At 40.3% G+C, this 21,996-nt stretch overlaps 1 protein-coding gene across 6 annotated transcripts in view; it reads left to right on the top strand.

Moving 5' to 3' along the window:
* snx25 (sorting nexin 25) overlaps positions 1-21,996 on the top strand; it is a 309,072-nt gene that overhangs the window by 190,287 nt on the left and 96,789 nt on the right. For 5 of the 6 annotated variants that reach the window (XM_072257752.1, XM_072257750.1, XM_072257751.1 and 2 more), the window contains exons 8-10: positions 278-462; positions 11,058-11,189; positions 14,333-14,656. In XM_072257752.1, coding sequence (XP_072113853.1) covers positions 278-462; positions 11,058-11,189; positions 14,333-14,656 — 641 coding nt within the window. The remainder of the gene's footprint in view (positions 1-277; positions 463-11,057; positions 11,190-14,332; positions 14,657-21,996) is intronic. The other variant, XM_072257754.1, reaches the window with a different exon arrangement.

Raw genomic sequence — 21,996 nt, forward strand, 5'->3', positions numbered from 1 at the left:
GATGGAGGGGAATAAGCAGTTGAAATTTTGGCCCAAGACTCCTCATCAGGATTGTGTCGTTGATTGTCAATGTAGACTTGGTGGGTTTTTCCATGCGATGTCTCTCCATGACCATATGCTTTGTACTTGGCTAATGGTTTGAAGCAGGAAAAGGATGTGGAAGCTTTTGCAGTTCATTGCTTCAAAAAGTCTTGTTTAAACTGATTGTGATGAATGATATTTTTTTCATATGGATTACCCCAGTCACCATATTTCTCCTTTTCAATATCCAACATAGATAGCAAAGGGAAAGAGTCTGCTGCCATGAAGGCAGACCTGCTGCGCGCTCGCAATATGAAAAGGTACATCAACCAGCTCACCGTTGCCAAGAAGCAGTGTGAGAAACGGTTAAAGCTCCTCGGGGGTCCAGTGTACGGTCAGCAGGAGGATGGTGATGAGACTGATGCACCTCCAAATCAAAAGGTAAAGTTTTGATTTTAAAACTATATTGTTGATGCTGCAATGAAGTAGGGTGAAGAGAAGTAGCTAGATTAAACTAAATGCAAGGATTGGATCATTGAGACGTTCCAGTGTTTCGAGTAGCGTTCAGCTGTTGAAACTGAACTGAGCCTTAAAATGCTGTGAACTGCAGAGAATGGGGGTTTTTGACTGTTTTGAAAGGCTGAATGAGGCAGTTTATTCTGCTGGTGTTCGATGTGTTCATTTTTTCTGTTGTTGAAAATGTTGTTAGTAATTATCCATTCATTTCACAAGTGAAGGCAAAGCTCAACCACTCGTGTGTAATAGATACTAAATTCCTTTTGTGACATAGTTTAGTGATGAGACTGCTGTTGGAATACAGCATTGAGTTCAGTTTGTTGTGGTATAAAACTATTGATGGCCTATAATTTTCTGGCTTAACAAACCTGAAGTGTATTTACCTACATGTTAAGTCTCCAGTTATCTTGATCAAATCTTCAAGTGGTAGTTTCTTTATTAAAGCCACTTCAGCGTGGTCAGTGACGCCTTGTGCAGTATCGTCTGTGCATTATAAGACATTGGTCAGAATGCATTTGGAGTGTTGTGATTTAATTATATATATTTTTGTATGAGCCTCCTCTGAACTCTCTCCAATGCTGGCCCAGAGAAGGTTTATGAGAATGATCCCAGGAATCACAAGGAGGTGTGTTTAATGACTCTGGGTCTGTACTCGGTGGAGTTTAGACGAATGAGCAGGTATCTCATTGAAACCTATTGAATATTGAAAGGCCTAGATAGTGGATTTGGAGAGGATGTTTCTTATAGTGGAAGAGTCTAGGATCAGAGGGTACAGCCTCAGAAAAGGAGAACATCCCTTTAGAACAGAGGTGAGGAGGAATTTCTTTAGCCAAAGGTTGGTAAATCTGTGGAATTCATTGCAACAGAAGATTCTGGAGGCCAGGTCTTTGGGTGTATTTAAAACAGAGGTTGATAGGTTCTTGATTAATAAGGGCATCAAAGATTACAGGGAGAAGGCAAGAGCATGGGGTTGAGAGGGAACAATAAATCAGCTGTGATGGAATGGCAGAACAGACTCGATGGGCTTAATAGCCTAATTCTACTCCTACATTTTGGTCTTACGGTCTAAATTATGTCATATTGTGGGTTTAAACAACCCTAATTACTGATCTGCTGAAGAAGACTTTGATTAATCCATTTCCACAAGTATATCCAGATGTCAAAGCTGAACTGTCTCTGGCATTCAGAAACATTCAGCATAAAAACACTATTTAAAACTTGGCTCAATAAGAAATATTAAAAAAATGAAAACACTTCAAAGTACTCAATGCAAAAAAAAGTAAGCTTAATTAATACTAAATAAAATGTAAATTTCCTAACACTTAGCTATCTTTCCTAGATTTTTCTCCATTAAGATAATGAAATTGCAGAGTATTAGTTAAACAGGGTAAGAGAGCAAATTCCTGAGGGAACGATAGGAAATTGGTCCTTCAACACTGGATTCCATGTGGAATGCAGTACTGGGGCAGAGTTGGGAAATTATTGGTGAGCACTTCTCAGGAAGTTTGTGGCTTGTATATTTGAGGCCACTTGTATGCAGGTCCTTTTAGAAGGAACATGAAGTGGTTGCTCCACCCAAAATGGCCACTGCTCAAATTATCTTACACAAGTAGCAACACTATTTGATAACTTTGATAACTTATACCATATGATAACTTTGTTCCAATATTGCCAGGTAAGTCAATGATATTTTTGCTAAAATATGTTTTTCAGATTTTTATATTGGTCTTGGATACCTTTTAGCATTTTAGTATGAAATTATATAAATATGTATTTAGCATTTTACATGTATTGACATATTAAATTACATCCCAAAAATAGTATTTCACATTATTTTCTTCCTTTTATTATCTATCACAGTGAGATAATTTCTGAGGTACCACCTCTTCGTTTGAAAAGTCTATGATTCGTTTGATTTTCAGCAAAATACAGATATTTCCATGTGAACCCATAGACATTCCTCTCATAAATGTCAAGATATCATAATTGACTCTTGATCTCACATAATTTAGAAATGATATCATTGACTTACCCGAGGATATTAGAACAAAGATATCATATAGTAGAAGGGATCTTAGTGTAGCTACCTGTGTAAGATGATTTGGGCAGTAGCCAGTTTGGGTGGAACAACCTATTCATGTTCCTTCTAAAAAAGAAATTCTGTTGTCACAGTGAGGATGCATTCCATTGTAACATCTGAGGAGAATGAAGCAGAGTGTATATTGATAATGCTTCATTGACTTGAAAGATTGTCGTCTTCTTACAAAGGTGTTACTTAACCCTCTGAGTAAATTCCATAATTTTCTGTTCTTATTTCAGATTTCTAGCGTCTGCAGTGTTCTGCATTTTATGTGTACCACTGTGTGACGCGGCATTGCCACCTTGACAAATAGTGTAGATTTAGATCAAATCCATCTGGTATGAGGGGCCATACTCTTTCAGAAATATTAAAATGGATCACCTGACATATCAGCCACAATACTTGAGCTTACAAGAAATAACAGCAAGGATGAATGCCTTATGAATAGAATAAGCAGTAAGCCACATGCCAGTTATGTAATCTTGCTACCAACAGATCAAATCAAGGCTTTGTATCTAGTTGTGAATAGCAATGGACAACTGATAAAAAACTATGGGGAGAAACACCACCTTCTTCAAGTCCAATTACAAACAAAAGAAAATCTGCAGATGCTGGGAATCTGAGCAATATATGCAAAATGCTGGAGGAACTCAACAGGCCGGGTAACATCTATGGAAAAGAGTATAGTCAATGTTTTGGACCAAGACCCTTCCTCTGGACTGGAGGGAAAAAAGGATGAGGGGTCAGAATTAGAAGTGGGGAGGGGAGGGAGAAATGAAAGGTGAAACCAGGAAGGGGAGGTATGAAGTAAAGAGCTGGGAAGTTGATTGGTGAAAGAGATAGTCATAGTCATACTTTATTGATCCGGGGGGAAATTGGTTTTCGTTACAGTTGCACCATAAATAATTAAATAGTAATAAAACCATAATAGCTAAATAGTAATATGTAAATTATGCCAGGAAATAAGTCCATGACCAGCCTATTGGCTCAGGGTGTCTGACCCTCCAAGGGAGGAGTTGTAGAGTTTGATGGCCACAGGCAGGAATTACTTCCTATGACGCTCTGTGTTGCATCTCGGTGGAATGAGTCTCTGGCTGAATGTACTCCTGTGCCCAACCAGTGCATTATGTAGTGAATGGGAGACATTGTCCAAGATGGCATGCAACTTAGACACAGCATCCTCTTTTCAGACACCACCGTGAGAGAGTCCAGTTCCATCCCCACAACATCACGAGCCTTACGAATGAGCTTGTTGATTCTGTTGGTGTCTGCTACCCTCAGCCTGCTGCCCCAGCACAAAACAGATATAGGACTATCTCCCTTCTCCAGCCTTTATCTCTTTAACCAACCAACTTTCCATCTCTGTACTTCACCCCTCCCCCACTCCTGGTTTCACCTAGCGTTTCTTCCTCTACTCCCACCACCCCTCCACCTCATCTTCTAACTGATTCCTCATCCCATTTATCTCCGGTCCAGATGAAGGGTCTCAGCCCGAAATGTTGACTATACTCTTTTCCATAGATGCTGCCTGGCCTGCTGAGTTCCTCCAGCATTTCTGTGTGCTGCAAATATACAGATTGAATTGAATTGACTTTATTTCTTACATCCTTCACATGCATGAGGAGTAAAAATCTTTATGTTATGTCTCCATCTAAATGTGCAATGTTCAATCATAGTAATTTATAATAAATAGAACAGTCCATGTAATATAGAGTACACTCAGATCAGCGTGAGTTCATCAGTCTGATGGCCTGGTGCAAGAAGCTGTGCCGGAGCCTGTTGGTCCTGGTTTTTATGCTGCGGTACCACCTCCCGGATGGTAGCAGCTGGAATAGATTGTGGTTGAGATGGCTTCTGTCCCCAGTGATCCTTTTACATACCTGTCCTTGTAAATGTCCTGAATCATGGGAAGTTCACAACTACAGATGCGCTGGTCTCTCCGCACCACTCTCTGCAGAGTACTGCGATTAAGGGAGGTACAGTTCCCATACTAGGCAGTGATGCAGCCAGTCAGGATGCTCTCAATTGTGCCCCTGTAGAAAGTTCTTAGGATTTGGGAGCCCATACCAAACTTCCTCAACCGTCTGAGGTGAGAGAGGTGCTATTGTGCCTTTTTCACCACACAGCTGGTACGTACAGACCATGTGAGGTCCTCGGTGATGTGGATGCCAAGGAACTTTAAGCTGTTTACCCTCTCAACCCCAGATCCATTGATGTCAATAGGAGTTAGCCCATCTCCATTCCTCCTGTAATCCACAACCATCTCCTTTGTACTTGCGACATTGAGGGAGAGGTTATTTTCTTGACACCACTGTGTCAGAGAGATGACTTCTTCCCTGAAGGCCACCTTGTTATAGTTTGAGATAAGACCAACCAACGTAGTGCCAGAATGCAAATTATATCTTGGCCTTTATTACAAAAGAAGAAAGTCCTGCTTCTTGCCTGGAATTTCCTGTCTTCTTACCTAAGAAAGTATATATTTGTGAGAGGGAGAGGAAGATTCACCACATTGATTCCTTGGGTGGTGGAATTGTCATATGAAGACATATTGGGTTGACTAGGCATATATTTACTAGATTGCAGAAGAATGAAAGAAGATGTCTTTTGAAACTACGTAAGTGTTCTCTAGAGTTTGATGGGCTGGATGTGGGGATGTATAGGGGATGTTTTCCTGAGCTGGGAAATGTCTGTACCGGGGGTCACAGTCTCAGATTACAGTGTAAGGTATTTAAGATTGAAACAAGGAGAAGATTCTTAACAGACGCAATTGGTGAACCTGTGGATTCTCTGTTGCAGAAGGCCAAATGTATTTAAGGAGAAGACACCAATTTCTAGACACAAAGGTGCCAAGTGGTATGGAGGGATGGCAGGGTCATTGCCATTAATAATATAAAAACACTAAATAACTGGCCCCAGAACACACACACACACTCTTACAACTCACTCATTCTTTTTATTTTACTTGTGCACAAGGAGAACAGCATGGACCCCTATCACCTACAATTTTCATAAGCCAGATCGGAACTTTTGTTTGTACAAACACTGAATTGGCTGATCAGCTATGGATATTGTCCATTTGGTAAATTGTACATGTTTGAATTCCGTACTTGAAAGATCAATCACCATTCACAACAGATGTATTAAAAGTCAGTTGAAATCTCAAGCTGATAACCAATGAAATTTTGAAGTTAGTAAAGCAATTGTCCCTTAGTTGTTGGGTGCATTTCGCATCCTTCCGTTATTCCTATCTCATCTGTCTCTGGCACCCTGTATTGTGTAAAGGGGCATTATGTTTTAAAAAGTTTCACTCCAGAGGCCTTGTTCTATAACTCGCTTATAACTACTGATGAGACCCAAAGCCAGGAGATAGGACAAAACAAGATTTCGAAATACACCTTTATTCAGTAAAGCCACACATCTACAAAGTCTCAACCTCACTAAAAATGGACTGGACATCCCTAAGACACGACTATTTAAATGGTTTACCAACGATTCATTAGTGAAAGTCAGCTGACCGATAGGCGTTGGTTGTTTTAGCTCACTGTAACGCATCCCTCATGAAGATGGTTACCTGCAGGATCTGAACTGGAGATGGATTTGGATTGAAACAACTGGCTTACGGTGGCGATCAACCCTTCTTCATGACTGCAGACAGTCCTTTCATGTCGCAGTGTTGCTTATGTCTGCGCTGCTGGTGCTGGTGGTTGATTGGTTCAGTCAGGTAAATTAAACTTTTCCAGGTGGAGATGACAGTCTAGCTCTGTGTTTACTGATCTGCCCAACGAACTTGTTGTGCCTTCGGGAGCATGTGGTCACAACTGGTTGACGTGGCGATGCCAGCGATGTCCGTCTATAACCTTGTAGAGTACCTTCTCCACTTGTTTGCTGATCTGTCCTGGTACCCAGGGTCTTGCCCTTTGCAATGCTGTCTGACCCACAGTGCAGCTATGGGTTGCAACCTCGGCCAAGGTCTGTTTGGCTGCCTTTGTGCATCTGATCATCTGCTCTCTTGGATGCTGGATGCTGTGGCAGCATTGCAGCCAACACTGTGCAGTTTTCTTCCCAAAATCGCTTCAGGTCGTGACTTCCCTCAAGCCCTGGACGTGGTGTAGTTCGATTTGGCAGCAAAAATGTGTTGAGACTCTCGGCCAATGCTCCTTCCCCTCTTGGTTTTGGAAGTGACCATGGACAAGGTAGATGCCTTTCTTAGACCCAGAGACGGACAACAGTGGTTTATGCCAGTGTGGAGAGTGAAGTATTTGCCATAAAGCATCTTGTGGAATTTTTTCATAGCAAAGATGATTCCCAATGCTTCTTTCTCAATTTGTCCAGAGTTCCTTTCTGCTGCGGTCAGTCTGGCTGCATGCATGACAGCTTTTTCAGCACCATCAGGGAGGATATGGGATATGACAGCACCTACCCCATAGTTGAATGAAAGTTCTATTCAAAAGGTTCAAAGGGACATCTAAACAAGCCTGATGCATTTTGGAAACAAATCCTGTGGACTGATGAAGTTAAAATAGAACTTTTTGGCCACAATGAGCAAAAGTATGTTTGGAGAAAAAAGGGTGCAGAATTTCATGAAAAGAACACCTCTCCAACTGTTAAGCACGGGGGTGGATCGATCATGCTTTGGGCTTGTGCTGCAGCCAGTGGCATGGGGAACATTTACTGGTAGAGGGAAGAATGAATTCAATTAAATACCAGCAAATTCTGGAAGCAAACATCACACCGTCTGTAAAAAGGTCAAAGATGAAGAGAGGATGGCTTCTACATCAGGATAATGAACCCAAGCACACCTCAAAGTCCACAATGGACTACCTCAAGAGGCGCAAGCTGAAGGTTTTCCATGGCCCTCACAGTCCCCTGACCTAAACATCATCGAGAATCTGTGGATAGACCTCAAAAGAGCAGTGCATGCAAGACAGCCCAAGAATCTCACAGAACTAGAAGCCTTTTGCAAGGAAGAATGGGCAAGAATTCCCCAAACAAGAATGGAAAGACTCTTAGCTGGCTACAAAAAGCGTTTACAAGCTGTGATACTTGCCAAAGGGGTGTTACTAAGTACTGACCATGCAGGGTGCCCAAACTTTTGCTTTGGCCCCTTTTCCTTTTTTGTTGTTTTGAAACTGTAAAAGATGGAAATAAAAGTTTTCTTGCATAAAATATTAAAGAAATGTGTCATCTTTAACTTTATGCCTTTTGGAGATCAGTTCATCTTTTACTCGCTTAGCTATTCACAGTAACAGAAATTGTGACTGGGGTGCCCAAACTTCTGCATGCCACTGTGTGCACTCACAGGAATTTGAAACTGCTCGCAGTTTCCACTCATCCACAGTCATACATAATACATGTCTCCAAATGAAATCAAAGGTTTAACTCTATTCACAAATGAATTGACAACTTTTTTTTAAAACATAAAAACAATGAATCTGTCAGAAGGCCAGACTACATTTATACTGTGGAAAAACAATGGCCTTTTTGGTTTATGACTGTTGACATGATTTGGTAAATGGTTGTCAGCCTGAAGTGTTAACACTAACTCCATCTCCACAGCTGCTGTGTGACCTGCTAAGTGTTTCCAGCAGACCCTTGTTTTTCTGTTCCAGATGCTCAGCATATTGTTTTTGTTTGCTTATATTAAGAATGGATTATTCAGAAGTGGGAATTAGTGTCAATGTAATTTGTTTCTTGCTGTGACTGGATTATTAATGTTTTTCATGTCCCTCACTTTATTTCCCCTTGGGAGCCTTGCATGATGAAACAATCATATTCTGTTCCTCTTATTCACGCTTTTTTGTAGTTTAGAGTTTAAATCACAAGGTTTGTAGTCCCACTCTGTACATAAAGATATGCACAGTGGCAGTATAGTTTAGAAAATCGCTCATAATAAACTCAAGTTGTGAGCTCAATTAGAAATGCTTAAGTCATTATTGTGCTGTGTATAGGATGTTGTGTTTGGTATGGTTGACTCTGTAAGACATGAAATGGAGTTCTACAGGGGTTTAAGCCTAAAGCAAATGTGGCTTAAAAGAGATCTATAAACAGACAATTTTCATTTTAGCTCTTGAAACTTCATACTTTCCATTATGGATCTATGCTAATTCTAGTTTTCTGATTTCACTATAAACAAAACTTAACAAAATGGAGAGGCTAAAATGTATAGGAGGGCTGGCAAATTAATTTCCTTATTTTTTTTTCCTTTGACTCTCTGCTTCAGGAATCCTGATTAAAATACAAACGTAGAAGAATATCTAAAATATTGCTGGAAATGACTCAGAAAGTGTGTAGCTCGGGTGATTGATGGTTGGGTTGAGTTGTTCTCCGATCTTGGCAATCCATTTGCAAATGTTTTGTTACCATAGAAGGAGACATCATCACTACTGATACTGGAATCAGAATTTGCTGGAATTCAGGATCTGGGTGACATGGGTTAATTTCTGCTGCTGTCTGTAAGGTGTTTGTACGTTCTCCTCTTGATTCCCATGATTTCTTCCGGGTGCTCAGGTTTCCTCCCATGTTCCAAAACCATAGGGGTTAGTCGGTCAGTTGTTCACATGGGTGTAATTGGGTGCCACAGGTTCATTGGACTAGAAAGGCCTGTTACAGCGCTGCATCTCTAAATAAATAAATAAATGAGTGAATAAATAAATAAATTGATAGACCGATCAATCTACAAATACTGCGTAGAGGAGGCAGACAGACTAAAATGTATTTACCATTTGCTGATGCTTTGGACCCTTAGAGACACCCTCTCTTTGGGATTTTATTGTAGAGAATTCCTGAGAAAATAATGATTTCTTTATAAAACAATACATTTTACCATTGATTGTACTTAAGTTACTTAATTAGCTGCAAAGAATTTTGCAGCATTCTGAGATTCTAAAAGTGATATGTTGTGCAGCTTCTGTAGAAGCACACAGTCAATATTATTTGCAAGTTCAATCTGACTGTAAACTGATTCAGAGTAAAATTAATATACAGTTGAAGTTAGAAGTTTACGTACACCTTAGCCAAATACACCTAAACTCCATTTTTCACAATTCCTGACATTTAATCCTAGAAAGCATTCCCTGTCTTAAGTCAGTTAGGATCACTACTTTATATTAAAAATGTGAAATGTCAGAATAATAGTAGAGAGAATGATTTATTTCAGCTTTTATTTCTTCCATCACTTTCTCAGTGGGTCAGAAGTTTATATACGCTTTGTTAGTGTTTGGTAGCATTGCCTTTAAATTGTTTAACTTGGGTCAAACATTTTGGGTAGTCTTCCACAAGCTTCTCACAGTAAGTTGCTGGAATTTTGTTCCATTCCTCCAGAGAGAACTGGTGTAACTGAGTAAAGGACCTTGTGAAGATGATGGAGGAAGCAGGTAGACAAGTATCTATATCCACAGTAAAATGAGTCCTATATCGACATAACCTGAAAGTCTGCTCAGCAAGGAAGAAGCCACTGCTCCAAAGCCACCATAAAAAAGCCAGACTACAGTTTGCAACTGCACATGGGGACAAAAATCTTATTTTTTGAAGAAACGTCCTCTGGTCTGATGAAACAAAAATTGAACTGTTTGGCCATAATGACCATTGTTATGTTTGTAGGAAAAAGGGTGAGGCTTGCAAGCCGAAGAACACCATTCCAACCGTGAAGCATGGGGGTGGCAGCATCATATTGTGGGGGTGCTTTGCTGCAGGAGGGAGTGGTGCACTTCACAAAATAGATGGCATCATGAGGATGGAAAATTATGTGGATATATTGAAGCAATATCTCAAGACATCAGCCAGGAGGTTAAAGCTCAGTTGCAAATGGGTCTTCCCAAATGGACAATGACCCCAAGCATACCTCCAAAGTTTTGGCAAAATTGCCTAAGGAAAACAAAGTCAAGGTATTGGAGTGACCATCACAAAGCCCTGACCTCAATCCGATAGAAAATTTGTGGGCAGAACTGAAAAAGTGTGCGCAAGCAAGGAGACCTACAAACCTGACTCAGTTACACCAATTCTCTCTGGAGGAATGGAACAAAATTCCAGCAGCTTACTGTGAGAAGCTCGTGGAAGGCTACCCAAAATGTTTGACCCAAGTTAAACAATTTAAAGGAAATACTAACAAATACTAACAAAGTGTATGTAAACTTCTGACCCACTGGGAAAGTGATGAAAGAAATAAAAGTTGAAATACATCATTCTCTCTACTATTATTCTGACATTCCACATTATTAAAATAAAGTAGTGATCCTAACTGACCTAAGACAGGGAATGTTTTCTAGGATTAAATGTCAAGAATTGTGAAAAAACTGAGTTTAAATGTATTTGGCTAAGGTGTATGTAAACTTCTGACTTCAACTGTAAGTAGTTTTTCTGTTTCTAAAATGGACATTTTTAAGACGCAATTTGTCAGTAGATGAAGTTCTGCTTAATGCAACAATATTGTGTTGATTTACAGATTCTTCAGCTTGAAGAAATCTTGTCCAACCCATCCTACAGGGAACATTTCCGTGCCTACATGGAAAGGATGGATAAGCGGGCTCTCGTCAGCTTCTGGGAGTCAGTTGAATACTTGAAAACTGCAAACAAGGTATCATGCTTTTTTTCTTTTAAGACAGAAAATGCTTGAAATACTTATTAGGTCTGGCAGCATCTGTGGAGAGAGAATTTTTTTTTATCAGTACCTCAGAACAAAGCAGTGAACTGGAACTCAAGTGAATCCAATATCTCATTTACAAAGCCAGTCCTCAGTTTGCTCATGATTGAAAAGTTGTGATGTGATGGATGATCCAACATCAAGGGGTCTCCTTAGTCAATAGTAACCCTGCACGTTAAATATTGGGTGACACATGGGCAGGTGTTTACAAATTCAACACCTCATTTCCACTTCTGGGTTTACCCTACTCCCTAATTAAATAGTGTGCCATTAGGTATTTATCCAGTTTTAAAATCCATTTCCCAGAGATGGTACTTTATCCAGTAATGGCGATTGCAATTGTAGCTCACCAATGTATGTGTAACACTTTGTTTAAATACATACATACAATCTAAACTTACTTTTGTAATGTTTGGAGTCTCTGTTATTCTGCACCCATCTAATAATCCCCTCTGTTAAATCTGTCTAAGGTTTCCATTAATTTATGCACCTGATTCTTCTCTTACCATGTGCAGGTATCCCTCTCCAAATTTCATTTACGTCTTCCCCAGTCATGCTGGTGAACTTCCTTTCCCCCTTTTAAAACTCATGTCCAAAACCAAAATTTTGGTAGTTTCTACTATGTCCTCCTTTGCTTTGCTGTCAGTCTTTCAATGATTGAACTTCTATGAAGTACAGTAAAACTGTACTCTGACAATCAACAGTCTATGACTTTGTCTCTAGTTGTTTGGAAATCCATATGGTCTGGCATCTGGTTCACTCATTAGTACAGAATGACTGTAAGTAGTGTGGGTTGCCAGAGCCAGGGGGACTGGAGTACATTCAGTTCCGAAGTCCACACTGTGGGCCATGTGTGAGGCTGAAGGTAGAATTGGGTTCTGGAATACTAAGGGTCAAACAGTGTAGGTAGGTTTGTTATCAGAACTGGGGTATGGAGTGCTTCACTGGGTGATCTATTATTCTACTGTGTAACATGTAAGGCAGGCCTACTTGAAGTCTGCAGATGCTGGAACTCAGCAAGTTCCTCCAGCATTTTGTGTGTGTTGCCCTAATGGAAATGTGTCTGGTTATGTATAGAAGTAATAAGCAATGATCAAAATATCTGCTAGTCTGGGACCAAAAGTCCCAAAGGTGTTGGAATACAAGAATTTTACTGTCCCTTGAATTTTTTTTGCATTAAAAGGAACAAAAAATGGATACTATTGTCTGAGTCAAAGTTTGTACCTTTACCTCGTTTTTAATATAGCCTCAGTAGAATGTACACCTCATATAAAATACATTGGATTCCAGATAAGGCCATCAGTTATTTTGGGCAGCCACTTATTTGGGACAACTCTTAAAGAACAAAAACGAATCGAGAGAAGCTTCGGGATTCACTTTGTTTGTTTGGGACATGATGCTGCTTACTTGGGGCAGAAACTGTTGCTGAACAGTTCTGACTAGTGTCAGCCACATGCACTTTTTTGTCACTGATAGTTGGCGAGAAATAAGCAGGAAGACAATTCAGAACTGTTTTGCTCACTGCAATTCCAAGCATGGAGACTTGGAGATGCCAGGAACAGCTGGGGGTGAAAATGAAATGATTTCACTACTTCAACAAGTTAGAAATTACAAGGAATTTAAAGGCATCGACGGTCATCTTGGACATTACAATGAAAATGAAGATTTGGAGGATTTAATCGTCAACAACATTGTATGAAGGCAGCCAATCAATTGCACTAGGTGTCTGTGCTAATTTTATTCATTTACAGTCAAAAGAACACAGCATGGATGAATTCCTCTGTTGATAAGTATTAGGAGCTAATACACAGTTTTATAGTACTGCAGATAGCATTGATTTACTCGCACTGGCATATATCATGAAACTTGTTGCATTACAGCAGCAGTACATATCAATACATAATTATAAAAGTAAGTGTATATACAATGAGTATATATAAAAATGAAAATTAAATAATTAGTGGATAAAGTGAGGGGAAAAGTACTGAGGGTTTTTCCTGGGTCCATTGTCCATTCAGAATTCTGAGGGTGGAGGAGAAGAAGCTGCTCCTGAAATGTTGAGTGTGTGTCTTCAGGCTCCTGCACCACTTCCTTGATGCTAGCAATGAGAAGAAGGCATGTCCTGGGTGATGGGGTTCCTTAAAGAAGAATGCTTCCTCTTTGAGGCATCACCTTTTGAAGGTGTCCTGGATGCTGGGGAGGCCCATGTTGGAGCTAGCTGAGTTTACAACTTTCTGCAGTTTTTGTTTGTAGTGTTCTAATTTCTTCTGTATTTCATTTAAATGCATAATTTGTTACTCAGTTTGTCTTTTTTTTAAAATTCCTTTTAAACTATTTCCATGAAACTTCTGCTAATAGGTGCAGCCACAAAATTGGGCCTAAATGTACTGGTGCCAATGTGCCCCAATTAACTGGAATCAACTATATACGTAAAATTTATACAAGGACTCTATCTCTAGAACCCTAACAAACATTGTTGCAGTCCAAAGCATATTCTTGTCATTATTTTCTCAAAATCAGAATCAGGTTTATTGTCACTGACATTGGTCATGAAATGTGTTATTTAAAATGTAGAAAGAGATCATTGGGCCCGGCTTTGAGAGCTATCCCATTCCCTTACTTATTTCCCTGTAACCTCTTTCTTGTGTGCCCATCTAATCTCATTTCCTGACTCCCACCTCTGCTAGGGATAACTTACAGTGGCCAGTCAACCTACCAACCAGCTCACCTTTGGCACGTGGGTGGAAACTGGACCAGCAGGGAAAGCCTGTGTGGTCAAGTGGGGGGGGGGGGGGGTTGGAATATGACATTTCATACAGACAGAATCAGAGATTAAGATTAAACCTGGGTTGCTGCAGTCATATTTTCTTGTTATTGGCCAGTGTTCCTTATGGGTTTACTGAAGAGACAGAAGCTGCCTTGAAACAGACTGCTATGTGAATAATGTATAAATGTCTGGGATTACAGTGGACACTTTTTTTAAGTTGCACTCTTAGGGAAAGGAGAATATTATACAAAGACCAATGCACAGATCTAAAACAAATTATAACTGCTTTATCCTGCTTTTATTCATTCAGACTGAAATACCTCAACTCGTTGGAGAAATCTACCAGAACTATTTTGTGGAAAGCCGTGAAATTCCAGTGGAGAAGGCACTTTATAAAGAAATCCAGCAAAGCCTAGTGGGCAACAAAGGAACTGACGTCTTCAATAAAATTCAGAGCAATGTTTATGAGACTCTTCAAGACCGGTATTATCCATCATTCCTTGTAAGTGACTTGTATGAAAGACTTGTTAGAAAAGAAGAAGAAAAGAGCACTTTACAATCCAGTCCCAACAACCGCGATGATGTGGTAAGACCAGCTTTCATCAAACTTTACAAAGACGACAGAATGATGGAGGTACTCAGGTGGCAAGGAACCCTAATGATGAGTTACAAATATGAATTATTAACTGTTTCTCTTCCCATAGGTGATTCTTGACCTTTTAGATATTTTGTCTTAATTTCAGATCTCTTGCACTTGCAGTATTTTGCTTTTGCCTCTGAGACTGCCTGATGTGAATAGACAGTTTGTTCTTTTTACTTTGATGTTTGTCTGCTGGAGGAGAAGGATCCAAGTTACTTCAAGCTTTAGTCTGGGCAAAAGAGAAACCCAGAGGTTTGATAAGCAACATTGTTGTGTATCTTTGGGAAAGTGATGATGATTTTTGAGTATTAGGATGTGCTGACTGTGTGACATATGTGTGCTTAACAGATTCTTAACTAATAAGAGTCTACCATAGACTATCCAACTCAACACAGTTTATTCAAGCATAAAATTCTGGAGGAATTCATCAGGTCAGGCAGCAACAATGGAGAGGAATAAACAGTTGTCATTTTGGGCTGAGACCCTTCATCAGGACAGGATCTCTACCGGAACATTGACTGTTTATTCTCTCTCCGTAGCTGCTGCTTGACATGCTGAGTTCCTTCAGCATTTTGTGTATATTACTCTAGATTTCCAGCATCTACAGTATCTCTTGTGTTTACAGCTTATTCAAGACTCTTCATAGCCTGTCTCTGTGAACTTCTACAAAAATTATCTTACAATGCAGCAAGCATTCAGTTGTGTTGCGGTCCTGAAGGCCCCAGAATATCAATCAATATCCAGAGCACACTACAGTCTTCGTGAGAGATATTGCAGAGAACATTCAGACTGCAGGATCTCACAAAGCCAGGATTGACTCTTGGTTTGGTAACAACACGACTAATTAGCAGGGTGGCAGCTGGCAATTCTGACACCAATGAGAACTAGTTAATAGCTCCAGTTGAAGTGGATCGTTTGGAAACCAGAGCAAACAGAATGGAAAATCGTCAGATTTTACTTATTTTTCAGCCGGTCCAACAAGAAGGGTGCAAATCTGAATTTAATCTTTGGAACTAAAGCTAATTGAACCTGTATCAAAAGAGGAATATTTTCATGGCAATAATTATAATTATGCTGTTTTGGCATACTTATGGAAAAGAACAAAGATATAATAGGGCAGGGCCAATTTTTACCACATTGGGACCTGGAAACTACTGCGAAGGTAAATCAGTTGCTGAGCTATGGGAATCAGCTAAGGGGATTCAAAAGGGTTCATAGTAAATATGATTTAAAAGATAAAGATTAAGACTCTCCTACAGAGAGTAAGGAAAGGTGGAAAGGGTGTGAAGCTTAAATGAGGCACCAATAGCTAAAAGCAGTAGGAGGCCCCAAAAAGTAGAGAAGTGAGCTTGAAAGGGAAATTGGTAAATTAAAGAGCAGGTGTGAAAAGTAAGACTAATGAAAATCCAAACGTGTTTTCCAAATACGTAAATTACAAGAGGATAGTTAATGAAAGAATAAGGCCTATCAACAACTAAAAAGAGAACAGTCTGGGGAATTGATGGGTGATGATAACAATCATAGTAGATACTTTGCAGCTGTCATCACAAAATGAAGGGGTGCTGATGTACTCAGGAAGGATGGGTGAAATATCGAAAGGAGAAAGATGTTTGCATTTTGCAAGTCAAGCCTAAGTAACATATCCCAGGCTGTCAAAAGTGAAAGTTAAGCCAATATGGACTTGTATGGTGTAACAGTTAGAAAGTGACAGGTACTTTGTGTACAAATGTGTTAAAATGACAATGTTACCACAGTGTGAGTGTGATAGTGGAAAAGTGTGTATGGAGCTGGAGGAGATAGCAGAGGTACTTAATGAATACTTTGCTTCAGTATTCACTACGGAAAAGGATCTTGGCGATTGTAGAGATGACTTACAGCGGATTGAAAAGCTTGAGCATATAAACATTAAGAAAGAGAATGTGCTGGAACTTTTGGAAAGCATCAAGTTGGATAAGTCTCCAGGACCGGACAAGATTTACCCCAGGCTACTGTGGGAGGCGAGGGAGGAGATTGCTGAACCTCTGGCGATGATCTTTGCATCATCAATGAGAACGGGTGAGGTTCCGGAGGATTGGAGGGTTGCGGGTGTTGTTCCATTATTCAAGAAAGGGAGCAGAGACAGCCCAGGAAATTATAGACCAGTGAGTCTTACTTCAGTGATTGGTAAGTTGATGGAAAAGATCCTGAGGGGAAGGATTTATGAACATTTGGAGAGGCATAATATGATTAGGAATAGTCAGTATGGCTTTGTCAAAGGCAGGTCGTGCCCTATGAGACTGATTGAATTTTTTGAGGATGTGACTAAACACGTTGATGAAGGTAAAGCAGTAGATGTATTGTATATGGATTTCAGCAAGGCGTTTGATAAGGTACCCCATGCAAGGCTTATTGAGAAAGTAACGAGGCATGGCATCCAAGGAGACCTTGCTTTGTGGATCCAGAATTGACTTGCCCACAGAAGGCAAAGAGTGGCTGTAGACAGGTCATATTCTGCATGGAGGTCGGTCATCAGTGGTGTGCCTCAGGGATCTGTTCTACGACCCCTTCTCTTCGTGATTTTTATAAATGACCTGGATGAGGAAGCGGAGGGATGGGTTAGTAAAGTTGCTGATGACACAAAGGTTGGGGGTGTTGTGGATAGTGTGGAGGGCTGTCAGAGGTTACAGCCGGACATTGATAGGATGCAAAACTGGGCTGAGAAGTGGCAGATAGAGTTCAACCCAGATAAGTGTGAGGTGGTTCATTTTGGTAGTTCAAATACAATGGCAGAATATAGTATTAATGGTAAGAATCTTGGCAGTGTGGAGGATCAGAGGGATCTTGGGGTCCGAGTCCATAGGACACTCAAAGCTGCTGCGCAGGTTGACTTTGTGGTTAAGAAGGCGTGCGGTGCATTGGCCTTCATGAACTGTGAGATTGAGTTTAGGAGCCGAGAGGTAATGTTGCAGCTATATAGGACCCTGGTCAGACACCACTTGGAGTACTGTGCTCATATCTACTCACCTCACTACAGGAAGGATGTGGAAACCATAGAAAGGGTGCAGAGGAGATTTACAAGGATGTTTCCTGGATTGGGGAGCATGCCTTATGAGAATAGGTTGAGTGAACTCGGCCTTTTTTCCTTGGAGCGATGGAGGATGAGAGGTGACCTAATAGAGGTGTATAAGGTAATGAGAGGCATTGATCTTGTGAATAATCAGAGGCTTTTTCCCAGGGCTGAAATGACTAACATGAGAGGGCACAGTTTTGTGGTGCTTGGAAGTAGGTACAGAGGAGATGTCAAGGGTATGGTTTTTACGCAGAGAGTGGTGAGTGAGTGGAAAAGGCTACTGGCGACAGTGGTGGAAGCAGTTATGACAGGGTCTTTTAAGAGATTCTTGGTTAGGTATTCGGAGCTTAGAAAAATAGATGGCTGTAGATAACCCTAGATAATTTCTAAAGTAAGTATGTGTTTGGCACAGCATTGTGGGCTGAAGGGCCTGTATTGTGCTGTAGGGTTTCTATTGCATTTGTTGCTGTTACTGTTGCATTTTTATGGTTAAATAAAAATTACTATCACCTCTGCTTGCTATTGAAAGAAGCGATGAGGAGATTACCTTCAATCTGACCATAATTTTAAAAATTTCCGGTTCAAGAGATGGTGTCAGTAGATTGGAGGGGTAGCAATGTTGTACAGGAATTTCACTGGTTCTGACAGGCTTCTATTCCTGAGAACTGTTCATTACCTAAACTGTCCGTAAGTCAAAAATGACCAGACACAGCAGGGATGAAAGAGCGAGCAGGCATGGGAAGAGCATCTGTCAGCAGAACTCAATGAGTGAGTGAACCTGCTGGATGACCCAGCCTCAGATTGCTGCAGCTCAAGTTGGTGGTGGTGTGGTGAGGAGAGAAGGCATATGGAAATGCTCTGTTCCCACCAGGAAGATGATGTCTGTAGCAGCCGGCAAATCCACCCCTATCCATGTGGCGGATCAGTCAACCACTCACTTATACGTTTGAGGAGTCCATAATCGGGTATCGGTAACCTGAGAATTGGGGGTAGGGTAAACAATGGGAACTGCTTTGAGGGTTCACATAGATTGGATGGACCAAATGGCTTCCCTCTATGTTATAAGAAAGAATCAAATGTTATAGTGATGATTGTTACGTGGCTGATACCAAAGCTAGAATCCAATGCTGTGTGTAAATCGGGGATTCCCAACCTGGTGCCCCTGGATCCCTCAGTTAATGCTAGAGGTCCATGCATAAAAAAAGGTTGGGAACCCCTGGTCTAAAACATCTTTATTCCTCTAATCCTCCAAAAGATTAACAGAGTGTCAACACTTTCCATTTTTTCACTGTAGAGGACAACCTAACTTGGACTCACAACACCACCTCACTAGTTAAGAAGGTACAGAAACATCTTTACTTTCTGAGGAGAATGAGGTGTGCAAGGCTCCCCGCCCCCATTCTAACAACTTTCTACAGGAGTACCATGAAGAGTGTGTCCTGTCTGGCTGCATCATTGTGTGGTATGGGAGCTGCAAGACCTTGTAGAGCACACTAAAGACCACAGGGAGGATCATCGGGATCTTCCTCCCTCCACTATTTGTGATGTTTACTGGAAACATTGCAGCCAAAGGGTTCAAAGCATTATTGAAAATCCCTATTCCACAATCCCTTTGACACCACCAGGAAAGGAGGTGCAGAAGCATCAGGACTTGTTTTGCCAGTCCTGGTAACAGATTCTTCCCTCAGGTTGTGAGACTAATGAATAACCTGCCACCATGGAGGTCTCATCACTAGGACAGCAAGCTGTTTTCTGTTTCCCTGCACTGCGCTTTACCACATGTATTTTGAATTATATTTTATTAACTTATTTATAGAATAATATTTTGGTTATGGGGTGCGTGTGGGTGCACTGTGGTCTGGAGGAACGTTGTTTCATTTGGATGTACTGTCAGATAACAATAAATTCGAACTTGAACTGTCTTCAGGCCAAAGTAGTCAGTGCCAGGTGGGAATATTTGTGCCTGTGAGGTGTGTACTTGAAAACATTTTAAGAACACGCTGATTTTAATGTCAATGTTATTTAATCCTGTTATCTGTAACAGAGGACACTGAAGGGAGACTTAAACATGTGTATAAAAATTCACGTCGACTTTTTCTGATATTTTCCAAGTATTCTGTTATCTCATTCCTTATAAATGCCCATTACATTTTCCCCATAGCTAATGTTAGGCTGACTAGTCTTAGTTTCTCGTTTTCTCCTACCTACCTTTGGTGATATCTGAAGTTGGCTGTTGCCCAAGCAGTGATGATGCATGAAAATTGTGCTATTAAGTACTTGTTAGGTGAAAGGTTAACAATGAGAAAATGTGGTGATAGTTTGCAGAAGAACTTCCTGTGGCTGGTTGTACTTAATGCTCACTTTCAGTCAAAAATCACTATTTAATTTTAAAAAAAGTACCAATTGTTACCAATTCTGAAATCATTCATAAAATGGCTATTCTATATGGGTTTTGGAGCTAATTAAAGAGAATCTCTTTCAGATTTGCTCTTCAGTTGCTAACTTGATCCACTGAAGGACAGAATCACATTGACAACAATGTTAATCTGAGTCAGTTGTCACCATCCCATTTCAAACTGTTTTCAATTCACAGCTGTCCCCATTTCCCTGTGCACCTATTTCAAGGCAGTCACCTTCATGTCAGTATTTATATTTTAGAATGAGCTGTCCAATTAGGTACACTCCTCTACTCTTTTGTAGTCCTGCAGTTTTCCCCCTTTTCAAGCTTTTATCAGGTCCCTGTTAAAAGGTTTGACAACTTCCGTTGTCCACTTGAGCAATACATTTGTAATCAAAAACTGCTCAGGATGGTGTGAGGTAGCAGTGGCTGGGAATCTTCTTGCTTGTGTCTGAGCCTTGTATTGATTGCCATGATCTTTTGGTTACTGATCCTCTACCACTGGAAATAGCTTCTCCTTTTCCTATTAGAGCATCTGTCAAGCTCCCTTTAACTTTCTCAACTTTAAGGAGAAGTTCACAACTGGTTTAGTCTCATCAGTTGTTGAATTATTGCATTGTTGGGACCATACTAACAAATCTTTCCTGTGTATTCTTTCAGATAATTTCTAATCTCATTCATTGAAAGAGCTGAAAGTGAAGTCATTCGTTTTACTTTTCCTTTGCTGCTATGTTAGTTGTTGACTGGCATTTGCCCTACCTTTGGGGACAGCACCTACCTAAAAGCCTACTTGAGCAGAAGAATATATAATTTGATACTTTTCTGTAAACAGTATATAACCTGGGACAGCAAAGAAGAATCTAACTATGGGAAGGGAGAAGAGAATTGCAATCTGAACCATCTTTTGTTGCTGACAATGTGCAAATTGAGCAAGCAAATCAGTCAAAATCAAATTAAGTTTAATTATCATCCAAATCATACATAGGTGCATCTGAATGAGACAGTATTCCTCTGGATCCAAGGTGCAAAACATTCAAAATAGCAAGCAAACGTTCAAAAATAGTGAGTAACATAATTCAAAATATCAAGCAAAGAAGCAAATCTACTTGCTGGGGGGGGGGGGGGGAGAAAAAAACATATCTAGTCCAAGACCCTGTGCGACAATGTCCAGCAATCAATGGCACAGTCTAGCAGTGTACAGATGCACGAAATCCAGCCTGGTATTCCACCACTTGAACACAGGAGGCAGCACCAATGGGAGAGGCCAAGCATGAAATGAAATTTGCATGTCAATAATTGCATTGCTCTTGAACAGGTGAATACCTATCAGCACCAAAATATATTGAACCTGGTGCTGCCTGTAATTACTTGAAAAAGAGTTGGCCTTGCTGTATGGCAGGCAAAAACAAGCCAACGTCAAAGTAAATTTATTATTGAAATACATATATGTTAGTGTGTTCTTCCTTGAGATTCCTTGCAGGCATTTTTAGGAAAATAAAGAAGTACGTAGAATTTATGCAAACGAAGTGTGCAGAAGACGACAAGAAAAGGAACAGAGTAGTTGCACTACAGTAAATGGTGCAGTATGCAGATTTCATTCATTTACAGCTTGTGCTGCTTTAATTATTAAATGAGGAAAGGTGCCTGCTAATTTCTGATTGCCAGAAGTACCTGTAGTGAAGAATTGTTCGAATTGTCCATTACTTAGTTTAAAAAAAGAAAGTATTTTGCTTAAATTGAGCAAAGCTGACAATTGGACAAAGTAAACATGAGATTCTGCAGATGCTGGAAATCCAGAGCAAGACACACAAAATGCTGGAGGAAGTCAGCAGGTCAGGCAGCATCTATGGAAAAGAATAAACAGTCAACGTTTCAGGCCAAGAGCTG

The sequence above is a fragment of the Mobula birostris genome, chromosome 5 (assembly GCF_030028105.1).
Source record: "Mobula birostris isolate sMobBir1 chromosome 5, sMobBir1.hap1, whole genome shotgun sequence".
NCBI classification, from domain to species: Eukaryota; Metazoa; Chordata; class Chondrichthyes; order Myliobatiformes; family Myliobatidae; genus Mobula; species Mobula birostris.